This window comes from Oncorhynchus nerka, linkage group LG20 (genome assembly GCF_034236695.1).
Source record: "Oncorhynchus nerka isolate Pitt River linkage group LG20, Oner_Uvic_2.0, whole genome shotgun sequence".
NCBI classification, from domain to species: domain Eukaryota; kingdom Metazoa; phylum Chordata; class Actinopteri; order Salmoniformes; family Salmonidae; genus Oncorhynchus; species Oncorhynchus nerka.
In genome coordinates this window covers 10,851,484-10,866,303 of record NC_088415.1, presented here as the reverse complement: position 1 = coordinate 10,866,303, position 14,820 = coordinate 10,851,484, and the positions used below count along the sequence as shown (strand labels likewise).

Genomic DNA, 14,820 nt, shown 5'->3' with positions numbered 1-14,820 from the left:
GAATTTTCAATGTGGTCTATATTAAATTGCACTTCATTTAATATAGACAGACTTTTAAAATTCAATATTGGTGCACAATTTCTGTATTCTACTCGTGGAATGACCTGTCTGTGTGTAAGAGTGTGTGTGTGTGTGTGTGTGTGTGTGTGTGTGTGTGTGTGTGTGTGTGTGTGTGTGTGTGTGTGTGTGTGTGTGTGTGTGTGTGTGTGTGTGTGTGTGCATCTGGAAACTTTAGTAGTGTATTTTGTGTGAGTGCCTTAGTGTGACTTTCGGTAGCATTGTATGTTCAGTGTTTTATGTCAAATGAAATCAAATCTAAATGTTATTGGTCTCATACACATATTTAGCAGATGGTATTGTGGGTGTAGCTTGTGCTTCTAGCTCCGACAGTGCAGTAATATCTATGTGTATGTGTGTGTGTGTGTGTGTGTGTGTGTGTGTGTGTGTGTGTGTGTGCGTGTGCGTGCGTGCGTAAGTCTGATTATGATTGCCAGTCTATAACACACACCGATGGGCCTTGAGAACAGATACTGTATATTTGCAAAGCCAACGAAACTCAAGATCTTGAAGGATTACCATGAGAGAAACCTGATCGGGCATGGAAGACCAATGAAGTGGATCGGGAGATTAGTGGCTGACAAGGTCACTCCTTGTGATTGGTCTGTAAGAACAGCCAAAGAGCAAGCAGCGAGAGAAAGATAGAACACAAACACACAGACATGAAACTGATATCTACAGTTACATTTAAAATATCAAGATATAACAGTCTTCAAAGTAGTTGTCGACTTCTAAGTTCTTGTATAATTAGATGGGTTTGATATCCTTGTTGAGACCTCTGATCTGTCAGCGTTTGGCGATTCTCAATGAGGCGAAAAAGAGATCGTCGGGATGGTTGATTTGATGTCACCGTTGTTCGATGAGAGATCATAACTTCATGTGCATGTCGTTTACAGATGTCACAAGTCCAAGGCCGTGAGTATCGTGAAGAGTGCAGACTGAGTGAAGACAGAAAACCCTTCCCCCTCATGTCCAGCCCATCCCACATACAACACAAGGCTAGTGCATGTGTGTGTGTGTGTGTGTGTATGTACATGCTTGTGTGTATGTGTGTGTGACAGACAGTGTCCATCTGCTGTTAGATGGTCAATTGAACACTTGCCATAATAAATGTCATTGAGACTGGCTACTCTTGTCCTTTAGCTAAATATGGAGGGAGCTTAAGGAGAGGGGGGGGGGTATGAGTGAGGTGGAGGTTTTGTGGCGTTGCAAAGTAAGCAGCAAGACGATTGGTTGATGCTAGTCCAGGCAAAGGGCTTCTTGCCCAATCCTGATCATATTCAGACAAAAGTTACCTAGATAAGGGGTACTTATTGGGTAGTCATAGTACTGTGCCTATCAACGGTGTATCAGAAAGCCACTCTTTCCCTGGACTTCCCCCTTTCTCTCTGTTGTTTGTTGCAGCGGAGACAGCCACCATGGTAAGATTCTGTAGAGGGAGAAACCGAGAGCGAACGAAGATAAGAATCTTTCATGAACAGATGTTTTAGGACTGTTTCGTTCATTCTGCTTTTTTTCCGACAGATGATGTCGGATTTCTTTTTTTCTTTAAAAAAAAGTTTTTGCTGATATTTTTTTCCATTGTGGGGAATAGATGGGCATTGCTGAAGATGGATATTACTGATTGATTTGAAAATGGACTAGTCCTGCCTGTGATCAAACAACACACACACACACACACCAGTTGGCCCAGCTGTGGAGTACAGCTAGACCAAACAATTTACGTAAAGAGAGCGACTGATTTTACCGTTTGAAGGCTCTAGTTTTGTTCTTGTGGCACCAAGATCTTTCCTTTTTTTTTTTTTTTACTTTTTAAAACGTTTTTTTCTATTTGCTTGTATGAGTGATATTAAGTTGCATGTACCATAGAGCAAACATCATACGGTATAATATCGGCTGTATGTACTTCAATTCACGTGGTAGTGTATGCCGTTGTTAAGGTTTTTCCTAGGCCACCATGGTCACCAAAGGTTACTGAGACAGTGGTGCTGGCTAGACAGAACATGGTGACAAAGTGATTGATAGTGACAAAGTGATTGATAGTGACAAAGTGAGTGATTGACAGGTGGATGGCCAGCATATCTGTGTCTATGTGTCACAGTGTAGACATAGACACTAGTAATGACTCTGGCATAATCTTTTGACATGCCAGAGGGAGGCAGGATAATGAATGTGAGGGATTGGGTTGCGGGGGGGGCTGCTCAGAGTACAAGGAGTTGTTAAAGAGGATGAATGAATCAGAGTAGGGGCAGAATGGTGGGACATGACTGTGATTGACTATCAACTCTCCCTGGAGGTGTACCAAGTAGCTGTCATATGTTTTTGCTGTTGAACCCATATGGTTCAAGGAGCAAAGACAGACAGACAGTCCTATATTGCTTCATTACTTTTCTTGGAAATAATCTATATTGCTTTTCTGCTGCTTCTTAACAGTTATACAATATGTTCATTAATGACATTGAAAGGAAATAAATAATGTTGTTAGATTCTTATTTTCTACCATGAACCTGTACAAATATGTGCAGCACTGTTGGTTCTGTTTATGGACTGTTGGTTCTGTTTATGGACTGTTGGTTCTGTTTATGGACCGTTGGTTCTGTTTATGGACCGTTGGTTCTGTTTATGGACCGTTGGTTCTGTTTATGGACCGTTGGTTCTGTTTATAAATGAAAATAAGGTGCTAAAAGTGGAAAGTTTGTGAACATTTAATATTTTGTTAAATTGTCATAATGTAGCTGGTCATTTAGCTTGATGTAGATGTGTGAGGAGTTGCTGCCAGTCAATGGTAGGTAGGTGGAGGTGATGACAGAAATAAGTGGCACAGAGGTTTAAGGCACTGCATCTCGGTGCTAGAGGCATCACTACAGACATTCTGGCTCAAATCCAGGCTGTACCACAACTGGCTGTGATTGGGAGTCCCATAGGGCGGCACACAATTGGCCCAGCGTCGTCTGAGTTTGGCCGGGGTAGGCCGTCATTGTTAATAAGAATTTGTTCTTAACTGATTTGTTAAATTAAGTATTTTTTTATTAAAATGTACTAAATGACCCATCCCATACAGTGTGATAGCAGCTGCCTGCAGCTGTAGGGTGTCAAGACTGTGGTCTGAATCCTACATGCTCTCTTCAATGACAGCTCTACGGCACAGTTGCAGTCAATTAGAATTGAAGGCAGTCAATTCAGGAAATAAACTGAAATTCCAATTCAATAATTGAAAAAAAGGCAATCTGTTTTAAATCACTTCTCAAAAAACTAAAAAGTATTTGCATTTTTTAAAGTTTAAATTCAAATCACTTGAATTGACTCCAACCATGCTCTACAATGCTTGTATTAATCTTCTCAGAAAGGTTTCTTTTAATATATAATATATAATGATATAACACCACAGGCACAGTGAACTAGTACATGAGAGAAAACATATATATGAATACAACTTCCCCTGTCCTCCCCCTCTAGCCCACTGAAACACAGAGTGATGCCCGCTCCTTCCTGAGCGAGGACATGATTGCCGGTAAGCCACATGTGTAATAAATAACCTATTCACATGTCTGCTTGTTCCTAACTTTATTGAGATACATGATTTACAACCATGCTGTATGTATCACTTCACATTCAGCTATTTGGGTCGTGTTTATGTAGTCATAGTCCTAATGTCAACTAAATGTGTCACTTTAAAATGCTCTGATTGTACCAAGAGGACATTAAGGTCAACAGGTGAGAATTTGTCTCAGTAAACACCAACTCTCCCCTCCAGAGTTCCAGGCTGCTTTCAACCTGTTCGACAGTGACGGTGGCGGTGACATCAGCACCAGGGAGTTGGGTCAGGTGATGAGGATGTTGGGCCAGAACCCGACCAGAGAGGAGTTGGCCCTGATCATCGAGGAGGTCGATGAGGATGGTAAAATAACTGACTGGGTCAAATGTCTGGCCAGGGTATTAATACTATTATTCATACATCCCATGTCCCTGCTTCATCTCATGAGCCCCTGGTTGTCTTCCCCTCCTCCCAACACCAGGTAGCGGCAGCATCGACTTCGAGGAGTTCTTGGTCATGATGGTGAGGCTCCTGAAGGAGGACCAGGCCGGCAAGTCCGAGGAAGAGTTATCAGAGGTCTTCCGTATTTTCGACAAGTACGTCGTCCCCTGAATCATAACTCCTGGAGTCTCGTCCTTATTGACACAAAGGTTTCTCACCCGTGGTTCACCATAACCAACCAGGGATACCACACAGTATCTGATGGATGGATAATCACAGGACCTCGTTCAGAAGCTCTAATGACAAATACAGCAGCTATGTGTTACATTATTCTCATGTATCTCAACTGGTCTTATCTTCTGCCCAATACAACAGAAACGGTGACGGTTTTATTGACCGTGAGGAGTTAAATGACATCTTGGCCGCCACTGGAGAGCCAGTCACAGAGGAGGAATGTATCGAGCTAATGACAGACGCAGACCTAAACAAAGACAACAGGCTTGATTTTGATGGTAAGACACTCACTCCCACACACACAGGCTTCATTTGCTGCAATGGAAATATCATTCACATTCATGTGTTGTGCTAACTGAACATAAACATGTAGATGACTAATAGTCAATGGTAAACCATAGCATAGTAACTTTGACTAGTGATTGGTTTGGGAATAACAGGGGCAATTTGGGTGCACGGTCTGTGGGTAAATATAGACTGGAATGCACACGCACACACACACACGCACACACACATGCACACGCACACGCACACGCACACGCACACGCACACGCACACACACACACACACACACACACACAGTTGACTGTTTAAACTATGGTAATTTGTGTAGGCAAGTTTATTTCTTTAATTAATATTTATGACCACATGTCTTGACTAAACTCAACTCCCGCTGTTCTGGGTTTCTCTACAACAAATATTCACAACAGAATACAACGTTGAGGTCTGGGATCACGGAAGTACCACATCCACATGACATAAACATTAACATGAAAGGGCTCATATATAACATTGGTCCTCTGGTGACTGGACACATACAGGTTTATAGGGGGATACTATATATTGTGCTTGGGGTAGAAGGTTGTAGTTTGATGATTACAGTAAGGTGTTTTCATATCCCGCAGAGAGGGAGGTGGATAGGGATAAAAGTATTCTCAGTAGTAGTTGGTGGGAGAGGAACCAATGAACCCCTTTCTTCTGTGTTCCAGAATTTCTGAAAATGATGGAGAATGTACAGTAACAAGACCAACATTCCTTTGTGACCCTTTCCATGTGTCACTTCTCCTGCTTGAAGAAAAGAACAACTGTTTCTGAATGGAAAAAAAATCTAATACAAAAATGAAAGCCACATTTTCTTTTTGAGTCTTCCCAACTACTTACAGTAAAGAGTCTACCCAAAAACACTACAAATCAAATCAAAGTTTATTGATGGCGTACACAGATTTGCAGATGTTATTGCAGGTGCAATGAAATGCTTGTGTTAATATCAGTAATATCTAGCAATACAATAAAAAATACAGACTATACAAAGTTTTTTTTTTAAATAGAAATGAAGAAATATTTTTAAAAAGTCCAAGTCTAGAATATATACTGAACAAAAATATGAACGCAACATGGAAGGTGTTGGTCCCATGTTTCATGAGCTGAAATAAAATATCCCAGAGATTTTTCATATGCACAAAAAGCTTAATTTCTCTCAGATTTTGTGCTAAAATTTGTTTACGTCCCTGTTAGTGAGCATTTCTCCTCTACCAAGATAATCGATCCACCTGACAGGTGTGGCATATCAAGAATCTGATTAACGAGCATGATCATTACACAGGGCAGCAGGTAGCGTAGTGGTTAGAGCTTTGAGCCAATAACCGAAAGGTTGCTGGATTGAATCCCTGAGCTGACAAGGTAAAAAACTGTCATTCTGCCCCTGAACAAGGCAGTTAACCCACTGTTCCTAGAACAGTGGGATTTGTTCTTAACTGACTTGCATAGTTAAATAAACACAACTGCACCTTGTGCTGGGGACAATAAAAGGCCACTCTGCAATTGGCATGCTGACTGCAGGAATGTCCACCAGAGCTGTTGCCAGAGAATGTAATGTTAATTTCTCTACCATAAGCCCAGGACCTCCACATCCAGCTTCTTTCACTGTGGCATCGTCTGAGACCAGCCAACCGGACAGCTGAGGAAACGGAGGAGTATTTATGTCTATAAGAAAGCCCTTTTGTGGGGGAAAACTCATTCTGATTGGCTGTGCCTGGTTCCCCAGTGGGTGAGCCTGGCTCCAAAGTGGGTGGGCCTATGCCCACCCATGCCAGCTTCCCTGCCTAATCATATACACAGGGTATAGATATATATATAAATATATATATATATATATATAGATATCGTAAGGAGTCTGCCCAAAACAACTACAGTAATGATTCCACCCCAAAACACTACAGTAAAGCTAAAATAGGGTTTGAGAAAAGACAATAGCGGAAGGTTATTTACCCCCTCCTCGATGCTGCCGATCTCAGTCATGTTGACTCTGTGGCTATAAATATACGTCCAACCCTTTTAAGACGAAGGGTCTTTCCGCTCCCCGCAACCTAACACTTCCCACCCAGCTGTCTCTTTACACCTGCTCCCTCTCAAGAAATGCTACACCCCTCTGGCCCCTCGCCCCTCTGTGTCTCGCCTCGCACCCCTCCCCTCGCCGTCTCTCCCCTCGCCCCTCTCCCCTTTCCTCTCTCCTCTCTGCTTCTCGCCCCTCTCCTCTCCTCTCTGCGTCTCTCCCCTCGCCCCTCTCCTCTCTGTGTCTCGCCTCTCGCACCCCTCCCCTCGCCGTTTCTCCCCTCGCCCCTCTCCTCTCTGCGTCTCCCCCTCCCCCTATCCTCTCCTCTCCTCTCTGTGTCTCACCCCTCCCACTCTCCTCTCTGCGTCTCGCCCCTCTCCTTCCGTGACTCGCCAACTGGCTCCTCTCCTTTCTGCGTCTCTCCCCTCTTGCAGTCTCAACCCTGTACAGAGTACTTTCAAAATAAATCTGCTTTCATCTTTAACATATGTTTCCATCTCCTTGTTGTCATGTTGATCCAGTAGACTGGATCATTGTCTGCTCCTTCTGTATGACTCCAGTCTACCGTTTCTCTCATAATGCAACACTATCAGCCCTACTCTAACTGAAACAGAATGCTCCCCCCCACCACAGCTACTTCTACCCCCGTCCCTTGCCACTCTCCCCCACCCTGACTTATGACTGCAACATCTCAGGTATCCTAGCCCCCACCTGCCTTGCCTTGCCACTCTCCCCCACCCTGACTTATGACTGCAATATTTCAGGTATCCTAGCCCTCCCTCACCCCGTATATTCCACGTTCTCCTCCTCTCTCCTATTCCCATATAATAACTATTCCCACTAGTCAGTGTCCTTGGTTTCTGAAAACACCTTTGTTCCAAAGTCCACAGAAAAAAAAACAGTCATCCTGATTGGCTCTGCCTAATCCTTCTGAGGTCCTTTGTTGTCGTTTTTCGTGTGATGAATCTTGAAAGATTCATGAAAACGGATGAAAGAGAAATAAGCCTACAACATTAGGTTAAGGAGCAAAGTCCAAAACAGTTAACTAAAATAAAAAGACTGTACAGATGAAGAAAACTTTCAGAAGCTTCTAATTGAGTAGCTAAATGCAACTTGCAAAATCAATGATCTTTTCATCACTTGAGAGATGTCATCCATGATGATCAAAAAACGAGACTGCAGCAGTTAACAGTGACAAGAATGCTCTGACACCGCTCTGTCTCCATGAAGAGGTTACAAATACCATATCAGTATTGTAAGATGCCATCCCCGGGGGCTCTGACACCGCTACCAGATGCAACAGCGTACCTTGAAGATGTCTGGAATAAGAACCTAGAGGAGGTTTGTAATGTGTCGTAGCAGCACCCCACCAAATCCTTATTTTGGTGGATAGCCTCTGTTCCCTGAGTATATAGCCATTAAACCCTCCCCCCTCCTCGCCACCACCACTAACAACATCCCACCCCCTTCTTCCCCATAATACCCCAGTATCCCACCGCTCCTCCTCCCTCTAAGACATCAGGCCTTATTATCTCTGCTCAGGAAACTACCACCATACAAGGAGAGTCAAATATTGAGTGGTTGGCCTGTCTATTGGATCCGATACTGTGATTAAGGGCGTGCTCCGTCTCTGTCCTGTCCCCATACAACCGTAAATCGTCTGCTATTCAAGGCATAGCACTGCCAGCTTCCAGCTTCTGCAGCCCTTTTCCACAGGGTAGGGTTTCACGCCCAGAAGGAAACGCCATCCCACAGTCACAAACCACTCTGGGCCCACCCTTCTTTATCAGCAATGCAGAGGCCTACCTTGGTTTAAAGTATGGTAACAGCAATCACCATGTTTGCTTGAAATCACAAGTGCATGCTTGGACATAAGCTACACCTTGTTTCAGAATGCAATAATTTCAGAGATTGCTTAAAAGGGCAGGCTTCATTCCCTTCTGGAAATCTGCAAAAAAGGTTTAAACTTGGAGAGTGGGTCCGGAGAGGGAATTAGTTTAGGTTGATGAGCTAAAACATTGTGTCTGACAGGGAATAGATAGGCATACTGTTACATTCAGGCACCTCAAACCTGCTGCACTTACAACAGGGGTGTCAAACTCATTGCCTGGGGGGGCCTAGTCTCTGCTGGTTTTTGTTTTTTCCTTTCAATTAAGACCTCGACAACCAGGCGAAGGGAGTTATTTAATAATTATTTACCTTAATTCATCAATCAATTACAAGGGAAGAGCGAAAACCAGCAAACACTCAGCCCTTCGTGGAATGAGTTTGACACTTGACTTACAATCAAAAGAAACAACTGGTAGATGGATACTAATAAAAAAGTCTTACTTCAATGCCCAGAAATGTTGTGCTCCTTTCAATAGTGACATGTACCTGAAAACTTCCCAAAACTTCCTAATAGCTAAGTTTACCCCATCAATTAAATGTTTGCAGATTCAAGACCACCACTCTCCACTTTTATTGGTTGGTGGGGGGCCTTAGAACCCTAAAAAGTTCAAGATTCTAAATCTGGAGTCCTGTGAGCATCAGTGGGCGTGTCTTAGGTGACCGGTTTAAAGTGTGTCTAAACTCACTTGACGTCTAGTCTTTCTGTTGAGGTGCACGCGGATTGACCACTCCTTTGGGCTATATTTACTGGATATTTAGGGGAAAGCTAATCAGCAACCATGGTAAGAACAATGACTTGAACACATGCAACCAATTACACGAATAAAAGCATAATGAATAGCGAGTTTGTATAGGTTAAATGTGCAATGTTACATTTGGATGGGTAAAGAAATTAGGGCAATTAAAATTAAATTAGCCTAATTTTGAAATGATTTATTTGAGAATAATTTCAACAATGTATTGTCTCAATATAAAGTGTAAGGTATAAAACAACCGATTGAAATAGTACAGTAATTAGCTCATGATTTCTCAATCATCTTGATAACAATCACTAAATTGGTTAACCAAAAAATATAAAGTGCATAAAGTGGAATATGTTTACAGTGTATAGATATATATCTACTTTATATATCTAAGTTTATAGTGTGTGTATAGATATATAAAGTAGATATCTATCTATATCTGGAACATGAAAGTTGTGGGGGCGCAGGGTAGATGTGGGTACTTGTCAGGCACGCAACCTAAAAGGGAGTCCGACAGCAAGGCTGCGGATAGTGCTTATGCGACAAAATTCTGTCGGATTGTATGTCAGTGTGGCCATATACGGAGGGAGGAGGGGGGGGGGGGTGTAGAGTTGAGCCTAAAATAGCATGGCACATTTTCACTTGGCCTAAGAGCTGTCCGTAGGCCGTATAGGCCTAACCTACCCTTTTTGGGCAGGGCACGTGTGACTGTCAATACAAACACACGAATGCTAATAGCCAATAACTTTTGCTTCAAAAAATATATATGTTGTCTTGGAGAGATGGTCACTACAATGACTTGACACATGTGGCGCTGTTTTTCCTCTAGACTGACGCGCAACAGGAGGCCCGCTCATACTTGAGCGAGGAGATGCTTAACGGTGAGTAGGCCCATAGCAAATCATGTTGCCGTTAATTCACGTCAGGTCTAATGAATATAATAATTCGTTTCCCGATACTTATGGCCTAATCATTCTAGAGTTCAAGGCTGCCTTCGACATGTTTGACACCGACGGTGGCGGTGATATCAGCACCAAGGAATTGGGTCAGGTCATGAGGATGTTGGGCCAGAATCCGACAAGAGAGGAGTTGGATGAAATCATTGAGGAGGTCGATGAGGATGGTGAGAAACTGCTGAATCTAAAATGGACTAATGTTAGCCTACATGAATGTGTGTGTATATATAAACCTAAATGGAACGCTTGCGTTTTGGGAAACCAATGCCCGTGTTGTGACCAGTGTTTCATAAGTACCTGTTAACATTGTCTGTAGTAGTTTTTTTTATTCGAGCGTGATGCGTAATCTGGCCCTTCACCTCAGGTAGCGGAACCATCGACTTCGAGGAGTTCTTGGTCATGATGGTGAGGCTCCTAAAGGAGGACCAGGCCGGAAAGTCCGAGGGAGAGTTAGCGGAATGTTTCCGTGTGTTCGACAAGTACGTTACAGGCTTGGGGAGAAGAGGTTACCGTTTACATGTGTGCAATTACAGTCAGCTTTCAAATGATGTCGAAAGGCTCGTAAACTCCTTCCAATGTGTTACTTATGCAGGAATGCCGACGGCTATATCGACAGAGAAGAGTTCGCCATCATCATCCGCAGCTCTGGCGAACAAATCTCAGAGGAGGAAATTGATGAGCTGCTGAAGGATGGAGACAAGAACGCTGATGGCATGCTGGACTTTGACGGTAGGACATAGGGATGATGCCTTTGATTATAACTGTGGTGCTGATTGGCTAATTAGCCTACATATTGACCTGCATTTTCATAATGGATACAGAGGGACTTTTTAATTGACCCTGAAATACATTTACATGTTTTGTTCATAATGGATTAATTTTTCAGAATTCCTCAAGATGATGGAAAATGTGCAGTAAAAACGGAGACTCATGGACATTCCTCCTTCCTTTGACCCCTGCTGACCTATTCCGATCCTCTATTGACCCACTCCAACTCACCCTCCCTATCTGGTCCATTGCCCCCGTTCATCCACCTCGAAAAACAACTAGACCTGTTCGACAGGCACCTGGTGGAAGTTACCAGAGCTTTTGAGCCCTTCCTGCTTGTGATTATGACGCCAAGCTGCTGCTGTTCCCCAAATCAGTTGGGCAAGGCCCGGGATGTGAAAATAACTGCAACTCTACAGAATGGCTCAGTGCATCAAAGGCACTCAGCACAACAGCCTGAAGCTGGGAGCTTAGTCAGGACGTAGTCTAATGGGCTGCTTGTGATCACTGCTTAGACCAATCACGTCACTGTAATAACAAATAGTTTGAAAGGAGATATTAATAAACACATGCTCACTGGAAGTTGGTCTGTAGGCTATTATTGAGGAATGTCAAAATGTTTTAGTTTTACTTTGATTCATACATCCATCTTGTCTTTGATGCCGTTGTTACTGTTTTGGACCAAAATAACAAGCCAGATTAGAAAGCAGTGAAGCTAGGCCTACTTACTCATTGCAAAATACAAATAAATATATACCATCAGGGGGAAATCCTGGCAAGTTTTTAATATATTGATTATGCAAACTAAGTAGCCAAAGGAGTCCCACTTAAAATAGAGTACTGATACAGTGGGTTAAGGCAGCGTTTCCTAAAGTTGGTCCTGCCCCCAGGGGTGCACCTTTTGCCTTAGCACTACACAGCTGATTCAAAGCTTGATGAGTTGGTTGTTTGAATCAGCTGTGTAGTCCTTGGTTACAAAAACAAAAGGTGTGCCTAGGGAGGGCTCCAGGACAGAGTTTGGGGAAACCCAGGGTTAAGAGACAAATGATAAACTCAGTCCTGCAGTTTTATTGCGTGCAGTTAGGTCCATGTGCATTCATTTGCAAACATTTAATAACAGAACAGGCCAAATAGTTAATTCAACGATAACACTATATATCCACTGTCTAAAGGTGTAGGAGCAAGTTAAATGGTTCCGGAACAAAAACCCATCCATGGATTCATATAGAAAGTCTACATTAACCTCCCCTCTGGGCCATGTCCTGAAATATCTCCGTAAAGGATGGAAGACGGTGTCAAAAGGTGTAAGTTACTGTATTCATTTCACTATGCCTATCCTTAGCGATGAATGGGACAATCCTCTCACAAGAGCAAAGTTAGCTCACATGACATGATTTATACTGCAAAGCAATATCCTTCAGCAGACAGACTTTAATGAGAACTTTCCAGTATTAGGTTCTCACATACACCGGATAGGTGCAGTGAAATGGGATGTTTTACAGGGTAAAAGCCATAGTAGGCAGCCCCCTAAAACAAATTAGGGTTAAGTGCCTTGCTCAAGGGTACAGACCATTTTTTTCAGTGTCAGCTCGGGTATTAGATTGAGAAATTATTTGTGAACAAACGTGCAATTCCCAACTGAAAGGCAGCAACATAGCATCTAGTCTGCCAGAAAGCCACACAAAGATGATAAAGATATGTAAGGCATTGGCATTTGACATGAGCACAAACATATCTGAAGTCACAAGTGGATGGTCAATTAACATCTCTATGGCCACATCTGCTACAAAATAAACGTTAAGAGCCTTATAAAAACATGTTTAATAATCATAGCAGAATAAACAGCATGGACAATGCGAAAAAAAAAAAAAAAATGTTGAAGCCCGTATCCCTCTACAACCACAGGACCTAAGAACCATAGTTTGCTTCATCAAAGGCCTTGCGGGCTCTCTTCAACTCCTCGTTCATCGTCAAGAGGTCCTTCACTCTGGCAAACTTCCTTGGATCTTTCCGGATGAGGAAAACAATGTCTTCCACTTGGACACGGCCCTGACGTCCGATGGACATGGCTTTGTGTGTCATCTCCGTGACGAACTCGATCACAAGGTCCTCCAGGATGTCCACTGATTCCGTGTAGGGATTCTGGTCGTCTCCAAACCCATACATCATACACCGAAGCTCTTTAGAAAACAACCGTTTTCGCTTGCCGTGGCTCCCATCGGTTCCACCCGCCCCGTCATCCAAATCCTCGTCGAAATTGGTTTCGTCTTCCTCCTCCGCCATTCTACCAGCGCCAAACTGTGTACTAGAGCTAGCAATTGTAGCTAGCGTTAGCTATCTAGCTAATTAATAACGTGGCTAACTTAGCTGGCTAGTTACAAATCCCAGTGTCCAAAGGTGTTTCGCAAACGTTTCAGGAAGATGCAATTGGAATCATGAAACGATTTGTGTCGAGGTGTTTATATTTATTTTAGCTTAATATCAATGATAAAAACCTAGGAGCCAAACCTCCGAATTAACGATTTCTTCTTCGCTGTAGTTGCCACCGGAAGTACATACAGCACTTGTCTTGGCGTTATTTTGCTTGGAAAAATAATAATACTGCCACCTAGCTGCGATGAGTGGGGCTCAAATCAAATGTTATTTGTCACATGCGCCGAATACAACAAGATTAGACCTTACAGTGAAATGCTTAACCAACAATGCAGTTTTAAGAAAAATAAGTGTTAAGTTAAAAATAAAAACATAATTAAAGAGCAGCAGTAAAATTGCAGCAGCGAGGCTATATACAGGGGGTACCGGTACAGCGTCAATCAATGTGCGGGGGACCGGTAAGTCAAGGTAAATGTAAGGTAATATCTACATGTAGGTAGAGTTAAAGTGACAATTTATAGATAATAAAGAGAGAGTAGCAGCAGTGTAAGAGTGGGGGAGAGGGGGACAATGCAAATAGTCTGGGTAGCCATTTGATTAGCTGTTCAGGAGTCTTATGGCTTGGGGGTAGAAGCTGTTAAGAAGCCTTTTGGACCTAGACTTGGTGCTCCGGTACTGCTTGCCGTGCGGTAGCAGAGAGAACAAGGGTGGCTGGAGTCTTTTTGACAATATTTAGGACCCTCCTCTGACACTGCCTGGTATAGCGGTCCTGGATTGCAGGAAGCTTGGCCCCAGTGATGTACTGGGCCACACGCACTACCCTCTGTAGTGCCTTGCAGTCGGAGGCTGAGCAGTTGCCATACCAGGCGGTGATGCAACCAGTCGGGATGCTCTCGATGGTACAGCTGTATAACTTTGAGGATCTGAGGACCCATGCTAGTTTGTTGGTGATGTGGACACCAAGGAACTTGAAGCTCTCAACCTGCTTCTCTACAGCCCCGTCGATGAGAATGGGGACGTGCTCGGTCCTCCTTGTCCTGTAGTCCACAATCATCTCCTTTGTCTTGATTTCATTGAGGGAGTGGTTGTGCTCTGCCGTAATTGAATGGGGCGCACTTGATTCAGGTCATCCTGGACCAGGTAGGGAGAGTGATCCATCGCCTCTGAAAACCACTATATGAAGAAGTGTGAAAAAAGGCATACATTCAAATTGTACCTTTTTATAACGACCACCCAGAAACGCCGTTGCATCTTTTTTGACACTGTATTCATGTAAAGAATCTGCGGTAAGACACCGAGGTAAAGTTGGTTTTATATTCACACATTACACATTCAACAGACATTCGCCAAAAGTCATTTTAAAATGGTAAAAATCAATAACTAATTGATCGATTGTCACAGAAACGTAAAAACAGATGTTTTTTTCCTATAAATGTTTAGCATACTTTTACAACCTTTGTTTTGAATAAAAATTCCAGTTTTGATTTGTTG

The 14,820-nt window shown here is 43.0% G+C and overlaps 3 protein-coding genes across 3 annotated transcripts; 2 read left to right on the top strand and 1 right to left on the bottom strand.

Annotated features, from left to right (window-relative positions):
- Positions 1 to 1,331: 1,331 nt before the first annotated feature.
- LOC115101950 (troponin C, skeletal muscle-like) lies at positions 1,332 to 7,083 on the top strand. Its single transcript, XM_029621413.2, has 6 exons — positions 1,332 to 1,478; positions 3,514 to 3,568; positions 3,812 to 3,955; positions 4,074 to 4,188; positions 4,409 to 4,545; positions 5,257 to 7,083. Exons 1-6 carry the CDS (start codon positions 1,476 to 1,478, stop codon positions 5,286 to 5,288), a joined length of 486 nt encoding a protein of 161 aa, XP_029477273.1. The 5' UTR covers positions 1,332 to 1,475; the 3' UTR covers positions 5,289 to 7,083.
- Positions 7,084 to 9,162: 2,079 nt separating this feature from the next.
- LOC115101951 (troponin C, skeletal muscle-like) lies at positions 9,163 to 11,538 on the top strand. Its single transcript, XM_029621414.2, has 6 exons — positions 9,163 to 9,271; positions 10,062 to 10,113; positions 10,212 to 10,355; positions 10,553 to 10,667; positions 10,781 to 10,917; positions 11,075 to 11,538. The coding sequence occupies exons 1-6, from the start codon at positions 9,269 to 9,271 to the stop codon at positions 11,104 to 11,106; spliced, it is 483 nt and encodes a 160-aa protein (XP_029477274.1). The 5' UTR covers positions 9,163 to 9,268; the 3' UTR covers positions 11,107 to 11,538.
- A 466-nt stretch (positions 11,539 to 12,004) lies between these two features.
- Positions 12,005 to 13,521, bottom strand: LOC115101953 (transcription initiation factor TFIID subunit 13-like). Its single transcript, XM_065005212.1, has one exon. The coding sequence runs from the start codon at positions 13,237 to 13,239 to the stop codon at positions 12,865 to 12,867; it is 375 nt and encodes a 124-aa protein (XP_064861284.1). The 5' UTR covers positions 13,240 to 13,521; the 3' UTR covers positions 12,005 to 12,864.
- Positions 13,522 to 14,820: the final 1,299 nt, after the last annotated feature.

Excerpts from the sequence above, each read along its gene's own strand:
- LOC115101950 (XM_029621413.2), top strand. Across the intron at positions 3,569-3,811 it reads GAGCGAGGACATGATTGCCG|AGTTCCAGGCTGCTTTCAAC; the intron begins GTAAGCCACATG and ends TCTCCCCTCCAG. Across the intron at positions 3,956-4,073 it reads CGAGGAGGTCGATGAGGATG|GTAGCGGCAGCATCGACTTC; the intron begins GTAAAATAACTG and ends TCCCAACACCAG.
- LOC115101953 (XM_065005212.1), bottom strand. The coding sequence starts at position 13,239 with ATGGCGGAGGAGGAAGACGAAACCAATTTCGACGAGGATTTGGATGAC.
- LOC115101951 (XM_029621414.2), top strand. Across the intron at positions 10,668-10,780 it reads TGTTTCCGTGTGTTCGACAA|GAATGCCGACGGCTATATCG; the intron begins GTACGTTACAGG and ends TTACTTATGCAG. Across the intron at positions 10,918-11,074 it reads TGGCATGCTGGACTTTGACG|AATTCCTCAAGATGATGGAA; the intron begins GTAGGACATAGG and ends TTAATTTTTCAG.